This window comes from Alligator mississippiensis, chromosome 16, assembly GCF_030867095.1.
Source record: "Alligator mississippiensis isolate rAllMis1 chromosome 16, rAllMis1, whole genome shotgun sequence".
In the NCBI taxonomy this organism is placed as follows: Eukaryota; Metazoa; Chordata; order Crocodylia; family Alligatoridae; genus Alligator; species Alligator mississippiensis.
The window spans coordinates 34,925,078-34,947,617 of NC_081839.1; the positions used below are offsets into that span (position 1 = coordinate 34,925,078).

At 43.6% G+C, this 22,540-nt stretch overlaps 1 protein-coding gene across 4 annotated transcripts in view; it reads left to right on the plus strand.

The window, feature by feature from the left end:
- KMT2A (lysine methyltransferase 2A) overlaps positions 1–22,540 on the plus strand; it is a 67,325-nt gene that overhangs the window by 19,787 nt on the left and 24,998 nt on the right. For 3 of the 4 annotated variants that reach the window (XR_009458065.1, XM_059720077.1, XM_059720079.1), the window contains exons 2-21: positions 247–316; positions 2,977–5,645; positions 6,755–6,932; positions 7,320–7,554; positions 8,924–8,988; positions 9,289–9,663; positions 10,678–10,751; positions 11,239–11,367; positions 12,309–12,422; positions 13,895–14,041; positions 14,360–14,455; positions 15,316–15,436; positions 16,263–16,376; positions 16,790–16,974; positions 18,771–18,944; positions 19,424–19,534; positions 19,848–19,921; positions 20,343–20,536; positions 21,498–21,604; positions 22,202–22,339. Coding sequence is in view for 3 of the 4 variants with exons in the window: in XM_059720077.1 (XP_059576060.1) it covers positions 247–316; positions 2,977–5,645; positions 6,755–6,932; positions 7,320–7,554; positions 8,924–8,988; positions 9,289–9,663; positions 10,678–10,751; positions 11,239–11,367; positions 12,309–12,422; positions 13,895–14,041; positions 14,360–14,455; positions 15,316–15,436; positions 16,263–16,376; positions 16,790–16,974; positions 18,771–18,944; positions 19,424–19,534; positions 19,848–19,921; positions 20,343–20,536; positions 21,498–21,604; positions 22,202–22,339 (5,370 nt within the window). In the remaining variant the exon portion in view is untranslated. The remainder of the gene's footprint in view (positions 1–246; positions 317–2,976; positions 5,646–6,754; positions 6,933–7,319; positions 7,555–8,923; positions 8,989–9,288; positions 9,664–10,677; positions 10,752–11,238; positions 11,368–12,308; positions 12,423–13,894; positions 14,042–14,359; positions 14,456–15,315; positions 15,437–16,262; positions 16,377–16,789; positions 16,975–18,770; positions 18,945–19,423; positions 19,535–19,847; positions 19,922–20,342; positions 20,537–21,497; positions 21,605–22,201; positions 22,340–22,540) is intronic. The other variant, XM_059720078.1, reaches the window with a different exon arrangement.

Below are 22,540 nucleotides of genomic sequence, written 5' to 3' on the forward strand. Positions count from 1 at the left end.
GTATTCTCATCGGCAAGCAGTGTTTTTGTCTGAACTTCTCTAAGCGTTCTGTGGCTGTAACCCGTGGCGAGATGGTGGTGGTGTGATCGATTGATTTAGCAGCTGTTTGCTGAAGGAACACCTACCTGGTGCTGTAGAGAGACGTCTCTTCTCTTCAGTGGAACCTTTTAGTGTTTTGTTGTCTAGTTAAATATTGGAACATTATTATTCATGTCATTGAATGCTAAAATCCCTTTTTCATTCCAGGATGAGCAGTTCCTAGGTTTTGGCTCGGATGAAGAGGTCAAAGTACGAAGTCCCACCAAGTCCCCCACGGGTACGTCCGAGCTACGCGACTGTCTGTTGCTTACGTGTAATGGTGTTTTGATGCCTCCCGCTATGTACGTTGCAGAAGCTTTTTCTTACTGCAGAATAACTGAGCGTCTTCTGCTCCGAGTAGTCTGCTTACCGAACGTTTGTTCCTGAGTGGTCGTGCTTCATAGACCTCTCTTCCACAGCGTCTTCCTTGAAGAGCTGCCCCGTGGCAGAGTCCCACATTTCACAAGCAGCGTGTTACGCTTGTGAAGGTATCTCTTCATAATATACCTGGGGAAATCAGAGGATTTTAATATAAATACCTCACTGACATCCCCTAGATCTTCAGTTGTAGCTTTGGAGCCTGTCATTCTGCTACAATTAATGAGGGGAGCTTTTAGTCAACTGTCGATGATGATGATGAGAGGAGATAGTGAGCAGTGACAGACCTGACTAAAATGGAGAAATTAAAACTAAAACATGTTAACTTTATAAGATGTAGCATGCTATCTTTTTAGTTTGACTTCTAAAATACAGTGGCTAGGATTTCAATGACATTATTAAATTCCAGTGGTTGATCTTGGACTGTTAACATTTTTCCCAAGAAAAATCTCCAAAAGAGATTTGAATTTGGACAGCTTTCACTCTTTTTCTATTGGAGGAAAAAAAGGGGCAACTATCCACTTATTCTGAAGAATATCATGTTTGCAAAGGAGAAATATTCCCATTCTGCTTCCATTTCGGTCTGTTCATGCGCTCAGTGTGTGGGATTGCGGTGGAAGGGAGGGGAAGAAAGGAATCCTATGAAATTATGCTATTGCCTGGTACTGTAGTACTTCCTATACCACCTGATGCACGCTGCCTCCTTCCTACCATTGGTTTTACTATGCAAGATCTCAGCAGCTAGATAATCCTTGTTATAACTCTTATTACTAACCTACAAACTGGTGTTGGTATTCAGTTGTACATAGCAGCAGTTCCAGTAAAAAGGTCTGAACTTTTCTTGTCTCTTCCACCACTTTTGTGGAGAGAGTGAACTTCAAATCATAGTATTCAGCATGCATGCAGAGTTGACCTTTATACAATGCTTCAAGTCCATGATTGCTTTTTTGTTTGGTTGGGGGTTTTTTTCCTAATAACCTGCTATCCAGAGGTTTTTAGCTTATTTTTAAATAACTTGAAGATGTTTGGGGTTTGGAAAAGGAGCGCAGAATCCTTCCTCTTCCCTTAGGGGGATGTTTTCAACAAGTCTGACTTTTTTTGCATGAGATGGCTCTTAAAACTAGAAAAGCCATGACAGTTGGTCAGGTTTAAGTCCATCGTGAAGATTAGAAATCCTGTATTTGTTTTCTGCTCACAAGTATAGGGTAATGGCTTCACTGTAGGTTATTGTTGTTTGTTTAGGGGGGTTAGTTTTTGGGTTTTCCAAATTCCCGATTCGTACTTGTGGAACAATAACACCATCCATATCCTGTCTCCTGATTCAAGTTTGCAGTGACTTAAAGCAGGCTCTCGGACAGACTATGTCTGATCTGTTATGAAGCAAAGGAGATGTGCGTGAAAGTGAGTAGTACTAATAGGGGATGAGATGCTGAAATCTGAGATCAGCGTTTCAGTGCGGTGGTTATTTTGAAGTTAATGATGTAGTTTGAGGGCTATGCTTAACCATATTAGGCATAAGTAGCTAGAGACATGGGTGCAAATCTCATGCTAGGGAAGACATTCAGGTCTCAGAATATACTGACACAAAAGTGGCACTTAACTCCCTAAAGAGCTCCTTCGGAGATGCTCTCGGTGCTGCCTAACCGCTTTCAATAAACTGGGTCTTTGATTCCAGCTACTTGATACGAAACAGCTGAATTTTGGCTAAACCAAACAATGCCACCTTCCATCGTGTGAGAGGTTATTGACCTTTCACCTCTGGTAGTCTAGGTCAGATCACCATTTTGGTGGTCTTAACCTAGATTCCAGTGGATAAATATCCCCATTGCAATACTCTGTCCAGTTTGACCAACGAGCAGTAACCGCTGCGAAGAAACTTTGTCCCAGAATTATACAGGTGTTTGAGGGCAAGGTTGAAGTGCGTTGGCAGACGTGTGACCAGAGACCCAGAACTGGAGCAGCAGGGTTGGTGGGTAGCAGATTGAGCTAAAGGTGCATGTAATCTTGCATGGCATCTGTCCGGTGCCCGTTTTAAGTGCAGCCAGAGAGAGTGCATTGATTCCAAAGTCGAGGCAAGAAAAAAGTCTTAGGACAGTAAAAATCTCTCTCGAGTCTACTTTTCTCCACATGCAATTCTCAGTAACATGTAGAAAAATATTTTAGAAAAAATGTATTTTTTTTTTAAGTTTTTCCATTCTTTGCAGATGGTGTTTCAAAAATTAATCTTGGTTATTTGCTGTTCTCTTTTCAAATTGTTGATATTGTTTTTAAAATTTGTCCTTTTGATTGAAAAGTATTTGAACTTTTCTTGATATGTGACTACATCCTTGCTATAGAAGAATTTTACAGGATTTCTTTCATGTACAAGTTTTCGTGGCAGAGTTGTATCCATAGCAGGTGGATTGAAAATGTTTGACAGCCTGTTTCATGTGACTTGTGTTGCATAAACTCTGATATGACTTGGGTAGCGCGATACAGAAAAGCTGAGTGTGCACTCTACGTTCTCTCTTTCCTCCTCAGTTAAGTCTAGTCCACGAAAACCTCGTGGGAGACCCAGGAGCAGTTCTGATCGAAGTTCGGCTGCTCTCTCAGACTCCTCGTCAGTGTGTTCTCCTCCAAGCAAGCCTGAAACGCTATCCATGGAAAAAATAAAGAAGAAAGAATTGAAAGGTGGGGAAAAGAGACGAGGAAGGCCTCCGACGCTTAGCGGTGTGAAGTTCAAAGTATCGCAGGTGAAGGACACATCAGATGCTCAGAAGGGGAGCAAAGAAGAAAAAGAGAGCCTGAAGAAAATAAAAAGGGCACCGTCCACTACATTTCAGCAAGCTGCAAAAATCAAGAAATTAAGAACTGGTAAACTCTCCCCACTGAAATCTAAATTTAAGACTGGAGGGAAACTTCAGATTGGGAGGAAGGGGGTTCAGATTGTTCGCAGGAGAGGACGGCCACCATCTTCTGAACGTTTAAAGACTGCTTCAGCGCTAGTCATTAATTCGCAGCTGGAGAAACCCCAAAGGGTACGTAAAGAGAAAGATGGTACGCCACCACTCACAAAAGAAGAAAAGAGTGCTGTTAGGCAGAGTCCCCGCAGGATTAAGCCTGTTAGGATTATTCCTTCCACAAAGAGGACAGACGCAACAATAGCCAAGCAGCTCTTGCAGAGAGCAAAGAAGGGGGCACAAAAGAAGATTGAGAAAGAAGCAGCTAAACTGCAGGGCAGAAAGGGAAGAACCCAGCTCAAAAATATCCGTCAGTTTATCATGCCAGTCGTGAGCGCTATTTCTTCGCGGATCATTAAGACACCCAAGCGGTTCATTGAAGATGAAGATTATGACCCTCCTATCAAAATAGCTAGACTAGAGTCCACACCAAACAGTAGGTTTAGTGCTACGTCCTGTGGGTCCAGTGAAAAATCAAGTGCTGCTTCTCAGCACTCCTCTCAGATGTCTTCAGACAGTTCACGATCAAGTAGCCCTAGTGTCGACACGTCCACAGACTCGCAGGCATCGGAGGAGATGCAGACGCCTTCTGAAGAGCGGAGCAATACTCCCGAAGTTCACGCCTCTTTGCCTATTTCTCAGTCCCCGGAAAATGATAGCGGCGATAGGAGAAACAGGAGGTTTTCGATCTCGGAAAGAAGTTTCGGCCAGAGGGCAGCTAAAAAGTTGTCAGCCTTGCCAAGCGTGTCCCAGCAGCAGTCGTCCTCCTCTCCCCCGCCCCCTTTGCTAACTCCTCCGCCACCGCTCCAGCCGGCGTCCAGCATCGCAGACCACACACCCTGGATCATGCCTCCAACAATACCGCTGGCCTCACCCTTCCTTCCCACGTCTGCCGCACCCATGCAAGAAAAGCGCAAGTCCATTTTGCGAGAGCCAACGTTCAGGTGGACCTCTCTAAAGCATTCTAGGCCAGAACCACAGTACTTTTCCTCAGCAAAGTATGCCAAAGAAGGTCTCATCCGTAAACCAATATTTGATAATTTTAGACCCCCGCCACTGACTCCGGAAGATGTTGGCTTTGCATCTGGTTTTTCAACGCCTGGTGCTGCCGCTCCAGCACGTCTGTTTTCTCTCCACTCTGGCACCAGATTCGATCTGCACAAAAGAAGCCCTCTGCTGCGGGCTCCGAGGTTCACCCCCAGCGAGGCGCACTCCAGAATCTTTGAGTCCGTGACCTTGCCTTCCTCTGTCGGCCGCACCACTGCAGGGACCTCTGCAGCAAGCGCGTCTTCTAGGAAGCGAAGGAGAAAAGCGTTTAGCCCCATTGGATCCGAACCCAGATCTCCTTCGCACTCCATGAGGACGAGAAGTGGGAGACTTAGTACCACTGACCTGACAACGCTCACATCACAGTCATCTGTCCCTTCCTCGTTAACTAGCATGTCTGTTAGTTCTCTTGCCACTAGTGCCTTAAATTCAACTTTTACTTTTTCTTCCCATTCCCTGAGTCAGTCTGGGGAATCAGCAGAGAGAAGCCAGAGACCAAGGAAGCAGACTAGCACTCCAGCAGAGCCTTTCTCATCCGGTAGTCCCGCTCCTCTCTTTCCCTGGTTCACATCAAGTCACCAGACAGAGAGAGGGAGAAACAAAGACAGGGCTGCAGAGGAGCTGTCCAAAGACAAAGACATTGACAAAAGCATGGAGAAGGACAAAAGCCGAGAGAGAGACCGAGAAAGAGAAAAAGAGAATAAGCGTGAGTCAAGGAAAGAGAAAAGGAAAAAGGGGTCAGACATTCAGAGCAGCTCCGCTCTGTTCCCTGGAGGCAGAGTGTCCAAAGAAAAGGTGGTCAGTGAAGATGTTGTAGCATCATCTTCTGCAAAAAAAGCTGCAGGGCGGAAAAAGTCTACAGCAATAGATCCCATGGCAGATGTTCCTGCTGCGGCTCTCGTAGAGACAACAGCCGTCAAAACCAAAATACCCAAAAGAGGTAGAGGGGTGTTAGAAAAAACAGATCTGGAGCTTGGTTCTGCTGCTCCATCTCTGGAGAAGGAGAGAGCTGTGCGCCTTTCTGCGCCTTCGTCAAGCACTGTCAAGCATTCCACTTCCTCCATCAGCTCAATGTTGGCTCAAGCGGACAAACTTCCAATGACTGATAAGAGGGTTGCCAGTCTCCTGAAAAAGGCGAAAGCCCAGCTGTACAAAATTGAGAAGAGCAAATCCCTCAAACAGACAGATCAGCCAAAAGCACAGGTATCTTTTGTGTGTGTGTGTGTGTGTGTGTGTGTGTGTGTGTGTGTGTTTATGATGGCTCCACAATACATTTTTGTGGCATACTTGAATTGGAAATTGCTAGTATCATTTAGATGCTAAAACAGAAGAATGTAGTATATCAAAGTGAGTAACTGTTAGTGCAGCAGATGGTACCTAATTTGAAAATAAGAAGCTCTGGGCAGAAGTTGAGGGGGAGAAAAAGCTGCTGAAGTCGGTTCAAGATGGAGCTGCACGTGGTTTTTGGAAGCAATGCAGTGTCTTCCCTTGCTGGGTTTGTTAGGCTAAAATTGAGTGATGTATTAATCTACCATAGTTTGCGTTTGTAAAGGCTAAACCACAGAACTTAAATCTTTTGATTTCATGGTGCGTGTCTGGTGCCCCATTTCCCGACTTGCCAAAATGATGGAAATTTCTTTCTCTTTTTTTGAGATGCATGTTCTTGTCATCTGTCTTATAAGAAAGGATACAGTTCCCTTGGGATATTGCATTCAACAAAAATGGGAGCTAATTTTTCTCTTCTCCGTTACCCATGCCTTTGTCAAGGGCTCTTACTGTATTTTTTCCCTCTGGTATTTTCTCTCGCATGCTTTTTTCTAGCAATATTGCTTATTTTTTATTTAAATTTTATTTACTTAGTCATATTTTCATATGTCTTGCTGGCTGCAAGGCCATTAGACAGCAGCTTGATTTGTCCCTCTACCTTCTGTCAAGACAGTTAGACTAGTGTAGGATAAAATGGGCTAACACTTTAATCTGCCAATGCCACCTTTAAATTTTTGGTACCAGTGCATTTTATATGAGGAAATAATAACATTTAGGCGTTCAGTTTCTTGTGATCAGAGGTTAAAGTTGGCCATAGAAACTGTCACTTGAATTGGAGTTATGTTCTGTAAGGTTGCTCTATATTGGACAATTGAAACTGAAAAAGCAGCTGTAAAATCTAGCTTTGTCTCAAATTCTTAAAGACCTGCTGATTGAACATCTAATTTCATGCGTTCAGACTTGCATGAAGTGTGAGTAGTGTGTGGTTACATGTTCTGGTGCAGTGCCTGTCTCAGTATCTTTGTTCTCGCACACCTGAAATGTAGGGTCAAGAGAGCGATTCTTCTGAGACTTCAGCGCGAGGACCACGAATCAAACACGTTTGCAGAAGAGCAGCTGTAGCACTAGGCCGAAAGCGAGCAGTATTTCCCGATGACATGCCTACTCTGAGTGCCTTACCGTGGGAAGAACGAGAGAAGATTCTGTCTTCCATGGGGAATGATGGTAAGTTGAAAGTTTTCATTTGCAAAACTGTGCTGCAGTTGTTGCAACTCCCCCCAGAATTTAGCGGATACTTGCTGTATAGGTAAGTGTATAATGCTATAGAAATGACTGCTGTGTTGGAAATCAAACAGGGGAAAGTCTGTGCTGAGCAGATACTGAACATTTGAAATACATTTCTAGTGCAAGAGGTTTTGCTATTCTTGCTACCCCCTATCGCTTCTAAAAACGTGTGCCTTACCAGTTCAGTTTCTGGAGTGGAGTCTTAGATGTGTGCATCTTTTCTGTGGCTCTGCAGGTTGAGCCGCTGCTTTCTGGAAAGGATAATTCCTGAGCTAACGGAGATGGTTTTAATGGCCACTGAATTCATATCAGACTTTTTTATGACAGATAAGTCATCAATAGCTGGCTCGGAAGAGGCTGAACCCCTTGCTCCACCTATCAAGCCAATTAAGCCGGTTACCAGAAACAAGGCACCCCAGGAGCCTCCAGTGAAGAAAGGTCGGCGCTCAAGGCGGTGTGGACAGTGTTCAGGGTGCCAGGTTCCAGAGGACTGTGGTGTCTGCACGAACTGCTTAGATAAACCCAAGTTTGGTGGGCGTAACATAAAGAAACAGTGCTGCAAGTAAGTGTGCATCTGACAGGCTCCTTGGCTTAGCCCTGCTTTGGTGCGAAGTAAGCGCCCGTGCCCCTGGGATTATAGGGAGAGAGTCGCTCGGTGTCGGAAGCGGAACGGACGGGCTGTGGAGGGAATCCACTTTGAAAAGCTCTGTCTAGTGCCTGGTTGCTCTAGAAGTAGATGGTTAAAGAAAATACAAAGGATAGAACACAAACTGATTATGAGTATTTTTGCCCTAAAATGTGGGCATCTTTTTCTTCAGGGCCTCCTCCCTCTCCTGTCCCCCCCAGATACAAAAATCCACACTTCCTTTTTTGCGTCACTTTTAGAGTTTAGTAATGGCAGAAAAGACTGGAAATTATTTTCCCAGCAGTGTATTGTAAAGAATTTGATTGGTCTCCCTATTTTTTTAAATGAGGTGTATATACAGTGTTTTTCTAGTATATATTTGTCATATAGTGAAGGAAACCATGGAATTTAGTTACAGATATCACTTTATTTTTCTTGATCCCTTGTATCATTTTATCCAAACCCTTTTTGTGCATAAATATCACTTGGTTTGGAGCTCTCTTTTATTCTTTCTTTAGTCTTTGCATTAGACTGGTTTTACCAGCCTGGCTAATCTGTTTGAGACAGCAGCAAAGCAAAGTGGCATAAATAAAGATTGTTGTGATATGAAAGCTATTTATAAAGCATAGCTGTGAGAATTGCTGCGTAGTGTGCATCTGTGTGAAAACACTCTGCAGAGTGCAGTCTGTAAGTCATCCCTCTTTCAGCAGCTCTGCCCAGGCCCCGGGCAAGTTTTCAAAACCAGTGGTCTGTTACAATAGGTAAAGGAAAAAGAAACGTGACTTCAGTGTACAGCAGATATTGTGCACTTAATAGTGCATGAAAATTGGGCATTTAAGTTGTGAAAAAAGAAACATGTGTTGACCCTGTGCTGTGCCACTCCATATAACTAAAGAAGCTATTTACGTATGAGGGAGACACTTTGTCCTGTGGACCAAGTCCAGATCCAGTCTCCAAATATGTAGCCTGGCTTTCGTTGAATTCCAGAAAACTTGCAGTTGAGGGAGCTTGACACGGTTTTTCAGATCTCTCAGATGTGTCTTCCAAATCCCAGTGTACAAGAAAGGGAACTGATAGAGATGTCACCATAGTTTTGACCGAGTTGCTTTGTCTCTGGTGGAACTCTGTGCCAACATGCAAGTTGAGTAACTGATGATGTGAGCCAGAAGTTTGTGAAAAGGCTTCTCAGCCCTAGACAGTTTTAAAGGAAAAATGAATGGTTTTGCCTCTAAAAGCCCCAATAAGTTTGTGTTTCCAGTCCTTTACCCATATTTTATCTTTTTCCTCTATGTTTCATTTATCCTAGGATGAGGAAATGCCAGAATCTGCAATGGATGCCTTCGAAAGCATATCTCCAGAAGCAAGCTAAAGGTAGGCACGGCAGGTTATCCTTTGGAAAATTCTACTTTGGGTGCTAAATTCGTCATTAGCTTGTTATTCCCCAGTCATTGTAACCACGCAGTCTGTGGCGCTCGGAATTAAATGTGGCGATGTTACTGCCTGCGTGTGTTCCTGCGAGTGCTCAACCTTCCTTTGTGCCAAGGAGCTCCCGAATCGATGTTCCAAGAGCCCGGCCCATTTCTCACATTCTTTTGATTGTAAAACAAGATGGATGCTTGGAAGTCACATAATCACATTTGACTGACTTGACTGGTGCCTTTTTGTTTGCAGCTGTGAAAAAGAAAGAGAAGAAATCCAAGACAAATGAAAAGAAAGAGAGCCACTCTGGGAAGAACCAGTTAGACTCCGGGCAGAAACCAGTTCCTCCCACTGTCCTAGCAAGAGAAGATAATGCCTTGAAGAAGAACAGTGAACCTGCCCGAAAGCCCAGTGAGGAGAAAAACGAAGAGGGAGGCTCCTCTGTCCCAGTGTCGGAGTCCAAACAGGTTGCTGCTTCTGGTTCCAGAAAAACTGGCAAACAGGCACCCCAACCAGTGCAGGTTCCCCCTTCTTCTCAGCTGCCTAGCTCAGGGCCACTGAAGAAAGAAGTGCCCAAACCTGTCCCTCCTGAGCCCAAGAAAAAGCAGACTCCACAGCCAGAATTAGGTAAATGAACACATTTAATTAAAATAACCAGTCATCTCTTTTAAAAACTGACATTGGAGTAAAAGGTTGCAACTGGTTGTTTAATATTGAATGTTTGTAGGGAATGTAACTGGAAAATTCTTTGTGAACCAGAGTAAATTTCATGGCAAATTTGATTTTAAAATCAGATTTCTTGATCTAGAACTTAGTACCTACCGTATTGTTCCATTTATAAGTTGGCCTATTTTTTTCCTCCAAAGGAATCGTAAAAATTGCGGTCAACTTACATGCAGGGTCACCCTGTCATATGGATCCCCAACAAGCTTGAGTTCTTTATGCTGCCAGTGGTTTTGTGCAAGCATTGAAAATACTAAGTTAACTTCAGTATGTTTTTTATTTTAGTATTTTTGGTGCATCATCCCTCTGCGTCCTTTTTTTAGTTGTATGACTCTCCTGTAGGAGTCTGTAAAAGCACCAGCAGTTCAAGGATTTTGTGTACTTATCACCTTATTTCGGGAGGGGATGGGGGCAGGAGCCATTTTCCCTAAAACTGAACCTGGAAATGCGATGTCAGTGAATATGCTCGGTCAACTTATAATCGAACAATATGGTATATGCAGAGGACTGTCTAGTTTAAAGTGCAGTTGCCACAGTGTTAAAGTGTTGTTATTGTTGTCCAGGTGGCACTTAACGAAGTTGAATGGGCCAGACAGAGCAAAATTCCTCCCCAGAAAATCAGTGTAGCGTGCGTTACGAAGTGATACGCACGGCTCTTACACCACAGTTTTAGGGAATGCTTTGCTGTTGGATGTGTTGCGCTTTGGGGAGTCACGTGGGTTTCGGGAGTGCAGGTTTGCCCTGTTGTTTAGGAGGATGCTGAAGGCAGAGAGAATTGTGGACAGCTGCAAAAAGGAAGCTGTCCAGAGTAAAGTGTGGGCCTAAAATTGCGTTTCCTTGAGCGTATTATTCCTCTTCTTTCCAAAGGTTGCTTTTAGTTCCAAGAACTTGACTTATGATTTTTCTTTTCTTCCCCAGGCACAGAGCAAAACAAACAGAAAAAAATCACTCCCCGTCCAAGTTTCCCTGTGAAACAGAAACCTAAAGAAAAGGTGGTGTACTGCATTTTGTGCTGCATATTCAGTAAATTACAAGCCTTTGAAACTTACGTCCTTCTGTCAGTTCCAAGTGTGCAGCCTGGACTTAGCTTTTGAGCTGTCTGTGACTTAAGGGAAGATCTTCATGTCAATAGTTGTGTTAAGAATGAAATTCATTCAGAATTGGCTTCCGTTCCGTACTTCTGGAATATTAATCTAAGATGGGGGCAGTCTGATTTCCACTCGGAGTCCAGATCTGTGTATACATTTACGAGGGACAAATTTTCCATTACTTATCCTTAGGGAGAAATTGGAAGCTTTTTACCATGCCAAATTCCTTCACTTACCTCCTTTATACCTCAGCTTTGAGTTCTGTGTTTTGTAGATCACATCAGCTAATTTTCTTTGTACATAAATTACCATCATTCTGTTTAACGTGATTTATTGTTTTTTAAGATAGTATCTGGTGTTGGAATAAACGTTTTTTAAATTGCCTCTCTAGGAAAAGCCCCCTCCAGTCAGCAAGCCGGAGAGCAGCACGTTGAATTTGCTCAGTACTCTGTCCAACGGAAGCAGCTCCAAGCAAAAACCGCTTACAGATGGAGTCCACAGGATCAGAGTGGACTTCAAGGTAACGGTCCAGATGTCTTAGGAACCGGTTTGAATGTCATTGGCTGTAAAGAAACTCTGCGGTTGGTTTCCCTCAGGAACGATACCCTTGGCTTTTGACTTAGAGATGTTTAGGTGGTCTCCATCCCACAATATGAGTAGGTAGTATGGGAACCCTTTTATCTCTCTGAAAAGGCATTCTACTGATAGCCTTTTGTGTACTATCTCTGTTTACAACTACAATTTCTGTATTGGGTGAAGAGAGGACTGTAACTCAAAACACTGATCCTCAACAACTAGAAGCGCAAATGCATTTTTCAAGGAAGGAATTCCATCAAGAAAAATGTAAAACTGTGACTGCCTCTTGAGTCCACATACTTTGAAACCTTTATTAATCCTACTTAAGTCACAGCAGTCCTTGGAGTTTTGACTGGGGTTTTAAGTTAACGGTTGGATCTTGCAGCTTGGTTAATATCAGTCACTGAAATGCAATAAACACTTTCCTACTGCATCTTCGAGGCTAACGCACCTATTTCTCTTTCAGTTCCTCAAGAAGTGTTTTAATAGTTAAGACTATAATGTGGTCTCCTATTACTAAGATTTTGGATTTTTATAAAAAAAATACTACAGTATCATAATTATTAAACTCCGAATGATCAGAATAATTAAAAAGAATTTGTACTTGTGAAAGTGAATGTATTATGAAATGTTCTCATTAAGTCTGCTTACTAATTCCCAAATCTGTCGTTTTATTGTGGGTCAATTTAATAGCAAAAATTAGTGAGAGAGGACTTCTTAGTTCTTGGGTAAGAATAGGTTCAAGGTATGAACTTTTTTGCTGTTCTAAAAATGACGTTGCTTAGTTGACACTGCCTGGTGTAACCGTTGTGATGGGGTTGGTTTTTTTGTTCTATGTTTGCCTTGATGTTGGGTTGCTCATGGTGTACACTTCTGTGCTTTCAGGAGGACTGTGAAGTTGAGAACGTTTGGGAGATGGGTGGATTAGGCATCTTGACCTCGGTACCTATCACTCCTAGGGTGGTCTGCTTTCTGTGTGCCAGCAGTGGACACGTGGAGGTAAAGTATCTTGTTCTACTGTCAAAAATCTTAAAATGTGACGGGCAAGGAGCTTTTCCAACAATAGTGCATGTGAGCCTCTCTGGTTATCTTAAACCACAGGGAGTTCACTAGCATCTACAGCTCCATCCTCTTCTAACCCTGTTACGTCCTATAGTGCCCAAACACGATACATAAAATCAGCCATTGTTTAAAGAGTTTGGCAATACCTCCAAAGGAAGTGACTTGACAGTGGAGACATAAAGGGCAAAGTTTTTCAAAAGCATCAAGTCTCATGCTTAATGATTTAAGCACCCATTTTCTGGCTTTAGGGACCTGAGTTGTGTTGAAAATGGACAGGAGGGATTTGGGCTCTCAGCCCTTGCTTCAGTGGCTCTTAAGTTATCGAGCATGGGCCTCAGGTGCTTTGAAAACTTTGTTGTCTTTCTTCCCTTATTCCTTATGTTACAACGAAATCAGGGAAATTTGGGAGAAGCTTTAAAGAAACCTCTGAATGAGCTTCTGGAAGGCTTCCTCCATTGCCAGGTTTACAGGCTCAAAATGCTGAGGAAGAAGTGTCTTACTTGGCATCCAAGTACCCAGCATTGTTTGGGTTCTCCCTAAAGAATAAATGTCCATTGACATTCAAACTTAATGCTGTCTAAAGTTAGGCTTGGACACTATATTCCATGCACTGAAATAAGTAGCCTGACTTCTGATGTCATAGATAGGTCCTGAAGTTGGATGCACACATATGGGTTTGGGGCCCTAATTTAAACTTTGGCATCTGAAAATTTTGTGTAAAATGCTTTGTACATAGTTATTTCATGTCGAGGTAAAATATTTATATAAAAACATAACTGCCCTCGACTGTAGATCCATCTTGCCCAGACGCCCGCGTCTGAGAGTGGATGCTGAGAGGCAGAGTGAACAGGGTCTGACCAGGGCCTTTCCCCTATTCCTTTCCCACTTGCAGATTCCACCATTTAAGGTCCAGGAAATTCTGATTTGGAGGCTGTACGCTTAATTCACATGCTCAGTCACTACTGATGCCCCTTTCCTAAAGGAATATATCCAATCCCTTTTTGAATCTGGCTTAACTGTCCCAATGTCTTGTGGCAATTAATCTCACACTCTAATTACCTGCTGTATGAAAAAGAACTTCCTTTTGTTAGTTCTAAACTTACTACCTGCTAGTTTCCTATTATGACCCCTGGCTGTTGTGTGGTGACAGAACCAATAATAAACCCCTCTTGACTTTCTTTTCACCATTCAGTATGTTGTAATATAAACCCTTACCATGCCCCCCCTCAAGGTCTCTTGCCTGAGCTGAATAGGCCGAGCTTCTTCAGTCTCTTCTCGTTTGGAAGCCCCTCGTTTGAACGCAAATGCTTGTGTCTGTTCTAAAGTGGAGCTTGAAACGGAGCGGGAGTAGGTGGGTTGGGTGAGAATTTGGGAAAGCATTTGACTTAGTCGAGTTTTCCCCCTTGTAGTTTGTGTATTGCCAGGTGTGTTGTGAGCCCTTCCACAAGTTCTGTTTAGAAGAGAGCGACCGGCCCCTCGAGGACCAGCTGGAGAACTGGTGCTGTCGTCGGTGCAAGTTCTGTCACGTCTGTGGGAGGCAACACCAGGCGACAAAGGTACTGGGAATAATTTAGCAGGGCTGCTTTAAGCTAACCCTTTTCCCTCCCAGGTCGAGAACTCCTTGTAAAATAACCCATCAAAATCAGTAAGCAGTGGGAGCGGATGTGTCATGATTTGATTAGTGCCAGGGCATAGAAGCCTTCCTCGCACGTGACAGCATAGCACGGTCGTTTCTTTGACTGTGTGGCGAGTAGCTTAGTTGTGATCTCTTCCTGTCCCACGGGATGCGGGATCTAGCGTAAAAGAAGTACTCTGGGGATAGTGTCCTTCCTTGGCTGTTGGTTACAGTATTGCTGGTTTTGACCTTTCTGTAGCAGTTGCTGGAGTGTAACAAGTGCCGAAACAGCTATCACCCTGAGTGCCTGGGACCAAACTACCCAACAAAACCCACCAAGAAGAAGAAGGTTTGGGTGAGTTTGCTTTCTACAGCTCTGTGCTGGCCTGTTCCTCGGGGAACCGTCAGCAAAGCTCAGCTCGTCAAAATGTAGAACTTGACAGATGTGAGGGGGTTTCTCTTGCTACAACCAGATTGTCAGCTTCACTGAGTGAACATCCAAAATGTACTGCCTCCTTGGGGAGGGTGTTTATGGTTTTCATAAGGAAGCTTTGATAATGCCTTCTTAATGAGATGGCTTGTGGATTGCTCTTATGGCAAGTGCCCACGCCACCTTTTTGTGAATGAAGGTGGCCAAGAACTTGTGATTAATTTTCTTCCTAATTAATCCTTCTGAACATGGTGTGAGAGAACAAGAGACCAAGACATTTATAAGTAAAGAATACAAGTTTCCATTTTGACTCCGCTGTCAGTTGTTACCGGCACATTGCCAGGCGCATGCCTAACACTGGACCCTTCTGTAATAAGAATTTGTTTTCTGCTGCATCTGAGGTTTGTTAGTATCCTCTAATTCTTGCTCCAGCACACGGGGTTGTAAAGACCATCATCCTAGTCTTGCCTTTGGATTTTCAAGCTAATGCAAGGTTAACTATAACATAGTTGTCAGTGGCAAAATAACTGGGCTAAGGTATATTTTCTCTGTGTAGTTGGCATTTTACTTTGAAGAGGGAAGCGTTTCCTTTGATGGTTGTCAGTGGGGATTTATGTGTTGAAACCACCTCATCTGACCCTGGAGAGTACATTTATCTCTGTGATGTCCTGTCTGCATGTTAAATGATCAACTTGCAGAACAGTCCTTTGGGACTAAAGAATAGAGATCCTGAGATGGTAGCAAAGATGCTCTCTTCATCCAAATATGTATGTCCTTTCTTGCAGATCTGTACCAAATGTGTTCGCTGCAAGAGCTGTGGATCAACAACTCCAGGCAAAGGGTGGGATGCACAGTGGTCTCATGACTTCTCACTGTGTCATGATTGTGCCAAACTCTTCGCTAAAGGTACGTAAAGTGTTTGCACAGCGATCAGTTGTGGGAACTTATTCTTAAGGAGACTGTAATCTTAATGAGAAAATGTCGTTGTAGAATTGTGAGGACCAGTGAAGCAGTTGAGCCCTGATCCCAGTGTGCAGTACCTATAATTGGCATGGCTTGGAATCTGTTAAAGCACAAATTATGAAACCTTTTGCCATATGAAAGGTGCTTTTTGCTGTGGCTGAACACTGCCTCTTAGTGGCAATTGTCAGAGCTTTCGGATGCTAAGCCTTATAAAATTATTGGGGTTATTTCAGAATTGTTGTCCAAGGTTCCCCGTTTGCAGCTGAGAATGCGTCAGGATTTTAAAACAGAATCAGTTGTGACTTAAAAAAATTTGGGTCCGGGGATTTGTTCTTCCCTCTCCTCATCAATTGTGTACGTCCTTCATGTATGAATTCAAGGGGCACGAGCAGTAAGCAGGAAGTCAAAAGGCCAGGAGAGGAAAATGAGTTTACTCTGTTTGTCAGATAAGCGTAGGGTTTTCTGGGTTTTATAAATACCTTTTATCTCTCTCATTTCTTCTTACAAAACTATATCTGCACGTATCTTATTAGTCTCACAATAAAAATAAAGCCCTCAGTCATAGTGGAAATATAAGCTGGTCAGTGCTCCAGATGATTTTTCAATTATTTCTGGAGATATTCTTTATTTCAAGGGTAATTGTAGCAGCACTTACCTAATGGGTGGCATGGCTTTACAGGGCCTTGTTTCTCAGTATCATAGTAATTAAATACTCAGATGTGAACTCAGCAGTTGGAATACTGATAGGAGTCTTGACTTTTTTATAAAGGAAACTTCTGTCCACTCTGTGACAAATGCTATGATGATGATGACTATGAGAGCAAGATGATGCAGTGTGGGAAATGTGATCGCTGGGTTCACTCCAAATGTGAAAACCTTTCAGGTGAGACAGTCTTAGTCTTAGTTTTCTGCCCCCTTGTAATGAGAGCTAGTAGGGTTTTGGGTTGGTCTAATCCAGGTAGTCCACCAGCTCAACCACTTTGGGGACTTCCACAGTTATAGTACCTGAATTGAACCAGCGTCTTTTGTGGGCTGTGCAAACAAAAAAAATTGATAATCTCCATGCAGCTGAATCACATTTACTTTTAATAGGTGTTTGCACATTTTGAGGGCTTCTTCACAAACTACCTAGTGTGCTGTCACTGTAGCAGTTCTGCACAATGTTTCTTGATGGCAGAGTCAGATTTACCTAGGCAGAATGTGTAGCGTGTAGAGTAGTTTCTCTTTTTTTTTCCCCCCCAGCAGTGCCCATAGTTCAGCCGTCCAGACTCATGTTTGCCACTTCTTTGTCACCAGATGAGATGTACGAGATCCTTTCTAACCTGCCTGAGAGCGTGGCATACACGTGCATTAACTGCACGGAGCAGCACCCTGCAGAATGGCGACTGGCATTGGAAAAGGAGCTGCAGGTTTCCCTGAAGCAGGTTCTGACAGCCCTGTTGAATTCCAGGACCACAAGTCACTTGCTGCGTTACAGACAGGTGAGCTTGTGACTTGAGAAGGAGTTCCATTTTTGCCCTATTCTTGCCACTGGCTTGGGCTCTGGTTGTGGTTCATGTCTTACTTTGGGCGACTCTTACTGTACTTGATACATCATAGCGCACGTGATTTCAGTTTTCTTACTTTTGTAGGTTTCCACAAGAAATACCAAAGATCAGTGACTTTTACAGTGTGCACAATTAGTGGATGATAGATCTCCCTTTTAGAGAGAAGGGCAAATTTGGGATCATCGCTGCTGAGGAAGGAGATTTTTGTGCTTGAAGTCCTTGCTTGGGAAGTTGTCTGACTTAAGGACAAGAATTGGGATCACCAGTGTTAATTACTTAGTCCCTTTTGTGCAAACAACCTTTTCCCCTGCTGTCCATACTAAAAAGTATTACATTCTTAAAAATAAAATAAAAATTGTTGTATGCGAGACAGATCCCTAATGCCTGCTTCTTAGAAGTTGGGGCTTGTAGTCACCTCTCGGGTTCAGTTATAAAAATGTTCACAGTCACTTGAAGCTCTGCAGCCAACTTGCATTCCTGTTCAACCCCGGTATGTGCCTGTTTTTGCCTGGTTCTTTGGTAATCTTCCTTTTTGCGTAATATTGTTGAGCTGCGTTTTAAAGAAGTGAAAGGATAATGAAGTATCAGAGCTTCTAATGTATGCTTATTTTCTTACCCGAAGTGATAGTTCTGGGACTGCATTACAGCCAAGCAGAAATAAAGTCTCCTGAGTTGTATCCCTACTCGGCTACCCACTCAGTGTGTCATCCAGGGTGCAGCTCTTCACCACGCGTTGCCCCTTTTTGTCCTTTTGTAAAATGGAGTGCACCCTACCATGCAGGATGCCACTTTGAAGAGTGACGTTATGCCAGGAAAAATATGTCATAAATTTTCATAGATTTCATAGACATTAGGGCTGGAAGGGCCCTCGTAAGATCATCGGGTTCAGCCTCCCACCCCAGGGGCAGCAAGTCAACTAGGGTCAAAGGATCCCAGCAAGATAAGCATCCAAGTGTTTCTGTAAAGTGTGCAGAGTAGGTGCTTGCACCACCTCTGGAAGGAGGCTATTCCAGGCCTCGGGGGCTCGGACAGTAAAGAAGTTTTTCCTTATGTCCAGCCTGAAACTGTCTTGGAGGAGCTTGTGACCGTTGGACCTTGTCATCCCTTGGGGTGCTCTGGTGGATGCTCTTGTCATTCCTTGGGGTGCTCTGGCCAAATGCTTAAACATTTGGATGCTTATTTGAAGGCTGTGGTGTTCAGTGGCATGGTTTTGTGTGGTCAGATTTCTAAAGAATCTGAAGAAGTGATCTGATTGTTGTAAACTTATCCGTGACTTGCATGTCTGCAGCAGAATAAGTGAACACTTTTGTTTCTGATGCACACAGCAGGCTCCTGTCTTAAGTAGTCAGTCAGTATTAGGCACTGCCTAGGAAGATGTGAGAGCCAGGAGGGAACTTCAGACTACAGTGGTGAAATAGCAAGGGAAATTACTGTTATGGCACATCTGTTTAGCTCCGCACTGATTAATGTTGTTGTTGGTTGGTTTGTTTGTTGGTTTATTGGTTTTTACTATTTAAAAAAAAAAGAGGACACGTGTTTCCCGGGGTTAGAGGCCAGCACCAGTAAGCTAGTAAAAATCGTAGGTTTTTTCTGGTTGTTTTTTTGGAGGTGAGCTCAGAAGTTTGCCCATTGAACCTCTTGTATTTTAGACTAATGTCATCCGCATCTGTGCAGTGGAAAAGTGTGGTCAAGTGTGAAGCAGAATGTTGTCCTCTTCTGTTCATTAACAGGCAGCCAAACCACCCGATTTAAATCCTGAGACGGAAGAGAGCATACCGTCCAGAAGTTCTCCTGAAGGCCCAGATCCTCCTGTCCTAACAGAGGTCAGCAAACAGGAAGAGCAGCAGCCTCTGGACTTGGAAGGAGTAAAAAGAAAAATGGATCAAGGGGGTTACACTTCTGTGGTACGTAACCTCCTTCTTCTTACAGCGGCTCAGTTGTAAACCCCACGTGTTATAAAATAGTTGGTTACATGCTGAAGTCTTGTCTTGTCTTGTGAAGAGGGGGTCTGGGTTTACAAGCGGTAGTTCCAGTGCTAGTACGAGCCTGCCATTAAAGGCATTCCTTTCATTATTATGTTGTCAGTTCATCTCAGCCGAGCAGGTGTTTTGGCCAAAGTAACCACAGATCCTGTGAAAAGTCTGTACCAAAGGCTGAGAAGCTGGGGAGAGGATATGGCAAATCTTCCTTATCAATTAAGTTGCACCACTAGTTAGTCTGAGAATTGGCCAAAGTATTTGAGGTATAAGAAATGTAGGGCTCTGGCTGATGAAGAGCAGTGTTTTAGTTGCAGGGGATTTACACGTAGGCTAAGCATAGGACGTGGCCCAAGTATGTGGAAGAGTAATTTTCTGATATGACAGACGTGTATGTTTTCTCGCAGTTGGAATTCAGCGATGATATTGTGAAGATAATTCAAGCGGCCATTAATTCAGATGGAGGGCAGCCAGAAATTAAAAAAGCCAACAGCATGGTCAAGTCCTTCTTTATTCGGGTGAGCAAGATGACAGTTCATTTTTAAATGGTGTTTTATGTCATAGATATGGTAAAAAAAACACTTTCAGTCCCTAATTTCTGATGGTTCTGGCCCTTTATGGTGCCATTGGGTTCAGTGTACTCTGAGCATTTAGCATTGCTTGGCTGTCTCTGGAAAATAAGTAAAAGACCTTGGCAGTTTTCTTAAGGTTAAGAGTTTATTCTGACTAGCCTGAAATCTCTGCACATCTGCAGTGAATCTTGGATAAATGTCTTTGCCCTTTTTATCTATGTTTTGTAATATTTCTAATCAAGTGTTGTTTTATCTTCAGCAAATGGAGCGTGTTTTTCCATGGTTCAGTGTAAAAAAGTCCAGGTTTTGGGAGCCAAATAAAGTAACAAGCAAGTAAGTAACTCTTCTATAACAAGTAGCAGTACCCGCAGGGATTGTCAGCTGTTCAGACAAAAAAAAAAAAGAGAGATTCTGCTACTGCTAATTAAAATAGTAAGCGGATTCCTGTGCTCACGCATGTTTCGTGTTTCTGAAACGGGGGGGAGTAAAAGCAGGAGCTGAAACCTGGTATAGCGGGTGTTGGTTATTTGTGAGCCTCTCTCGGTCTAGCATTGCTTGCATTCTGGTTATAGATCATCTCAAAGGGCACAGCGGCACAAGCCTTGACGCATGACTGGCAGGGTGCAATGCCTGTTCGAGAAGTTAGAATTTGTACGCGTGTGGCAGTGAACGGTTCTGGGTGCTGACTGTGGATGTGCTAGTTGGCAGTTCCCAGATGTATCCAGGCTTGACTGTTGATTTGTTGTATTTCCAGCAGTGGGATGCTGCCAAACGCAGTGCTTCCCCCTTCGCTTGACCATAACTACGCTCAGTGGCAGGAGCGTGAGGAGCACAATCGCACTGAACAGCCCCCTTTGATGAAGAAAATTATTCCTGCTCCAAAACCCAAAGGGCCTGGAGAACCAGATTCACCAACTCCTCTGCATCCTCCTACACCACCTATCTCTAGTAAGAAAACAGCTTCTGGCAGAGTTGGCCCTAAACCCAGCATGTCACTTGGGTACCCAAGACAGGTCTTTATTAATTCTCCAGAGCAATTTGGATGCATTTATTCCTTTGGGCAATCTTTAAATGGTTGCATGGTGTCTCGTTAATCTAGAGTTTACCAAGTCAGTCAGTATAAGTGTAGCTTTGTCAGAGCTACTTGAGCTACACCCAGGGTCCCCTTCAGATCTGTTGAGATACACTGGGCACAAAGCCAGCCTGTAGGAATATGAGAAAAAGGCAGCTGGACAGGCTGCCGAGGAGGGAGGCAGGGGTAGGATATGGCAGGCAGCAGGAAGCTGCAGGTTTGGGATGGGGACAGGAGCAGGGAATCGTTTAGGGGCAGTTGGAGCTGCAAGGCTAGAGACCCGAAATGGGAGCCCGGGAAGCTCTGGAGGGTTGGGGGGCAGATTTCTGGGGTGGGTCTGCCAGAAGAAGCAGCTTGGGGGTGGCAGTAGTTGTTTTCCTGCTGTAGATGGATCCTTCCCCCGTTTCTTTTTAAAGCCCGTAGAGGAGGAAGAGGTTGAGAAAATGTTACTTGCCCTGTGGGTGTCTCACCTCTCCACTGGTCCTTTCTTCTGTCTCTCTTCTGGGTCAGGAAGAGAAAAAACAGAAGAAAAGGAAGTTATCCTGAACTGTTAGTTAGTTGGGATTTCTTCTGCCAAGCTTGAGCCCAGGAACGTTGTACGTAACCGTCCCTCCTCCCCACACAGCGCTCTTGTAGGCTGTACGGTTTGCCTGACTGAATTTTCAAAAATTCAAGCTGGTATTTGAAACTGTGTAGGCTGCTTTTTGACTCTTCTCCACTTGTGCACTTAAGACTTTTAAACTGAGAAGTCTTCTAGATAAATATTTCCCTCCCCTGCCTTCTCTCTTTAAAGACCAGTTGCCAGGAATAAACAAAGTTCTTTCTTTTGGCTGTAAGGCTCTGATAGAAGCAGGGAGGACAGTCCTGAACTTAATCCACCCCCTGATGTGGAAGACAACCGGCAGTGCGCACTGTGTCTGAAGTATGGCGATGACAGCGCTAACGTAAGTACCTAGCATACACGCGCCGGCAGGCTATGTAACAGGAACAACATTTCACAGCAGATTTTACTTTGAACCTGGAGCACAGTACAAGCGAGTGATTGATGTTCTCTTTCCTTGCAATGCGATATTAAAATCCTGTAGCTTATATTAAGAGAAAAATAACTTAATTACATATTTTGCTCTGGTGTTGGATGTACTGTGGTTTTAACGTCAACACTTCCCTTTGCCGTTAAGAGAGAGATTGCTTCTGTGATAGGAGCTTGTCATATAACATATAAAGAAAGTCTTAGGAGGTGCACAGATTTTGGGTGAAGTGACTGAGAATAGTGGGAGGCGCAGGAAAAACCTGTCGGGACAGAAGTTTAATTTCCCTCCTTCATAGAGCGCGTTGCAGATGGCAGAACATGTGACCCAGAAGACTCCACCTTTTAAGTTCTCTTTAGTTTGGGTCCATTTTTTAAACTTTGAGAGTACTGCTAATTTGCTAGACTTCATTTTTGGGTGGTTTAAAGTCCAGCGAAGTCTCCTGAAATCTTTGTGCATTGCTGTGCACTGCAGAACCTTTGAACAGACTTTCTGTTGCCTGCTGTTCTTTAGGATGCTGGACGTCTCCTCTACATTGGCCAGAATGAGTGGACACATGTGAACTGTGCTTTATGGTCAGCAGAAGTGTTTGAGGATGACGATGGGTCTCTGAAAAATGTACACATGGCTGTGATCAGGGGAAAGCAGTTGGTGGGTATAAGCGAACGGTGCTTAATTAGGGTTGAGAATATGTAGTGTTCAGATTTGAGGTCTGGCTGAAGGATATTTTGTGTGTGTCCCCTTCTGCCATTCATCTGGTTTCTTCTTTTATTGTCTGTAATACAAAAAATAACTTCCCAACATTTTCATTAAGCTACCTGAAAGGATAGGAAAGCTTACTTTTTCTTTCTG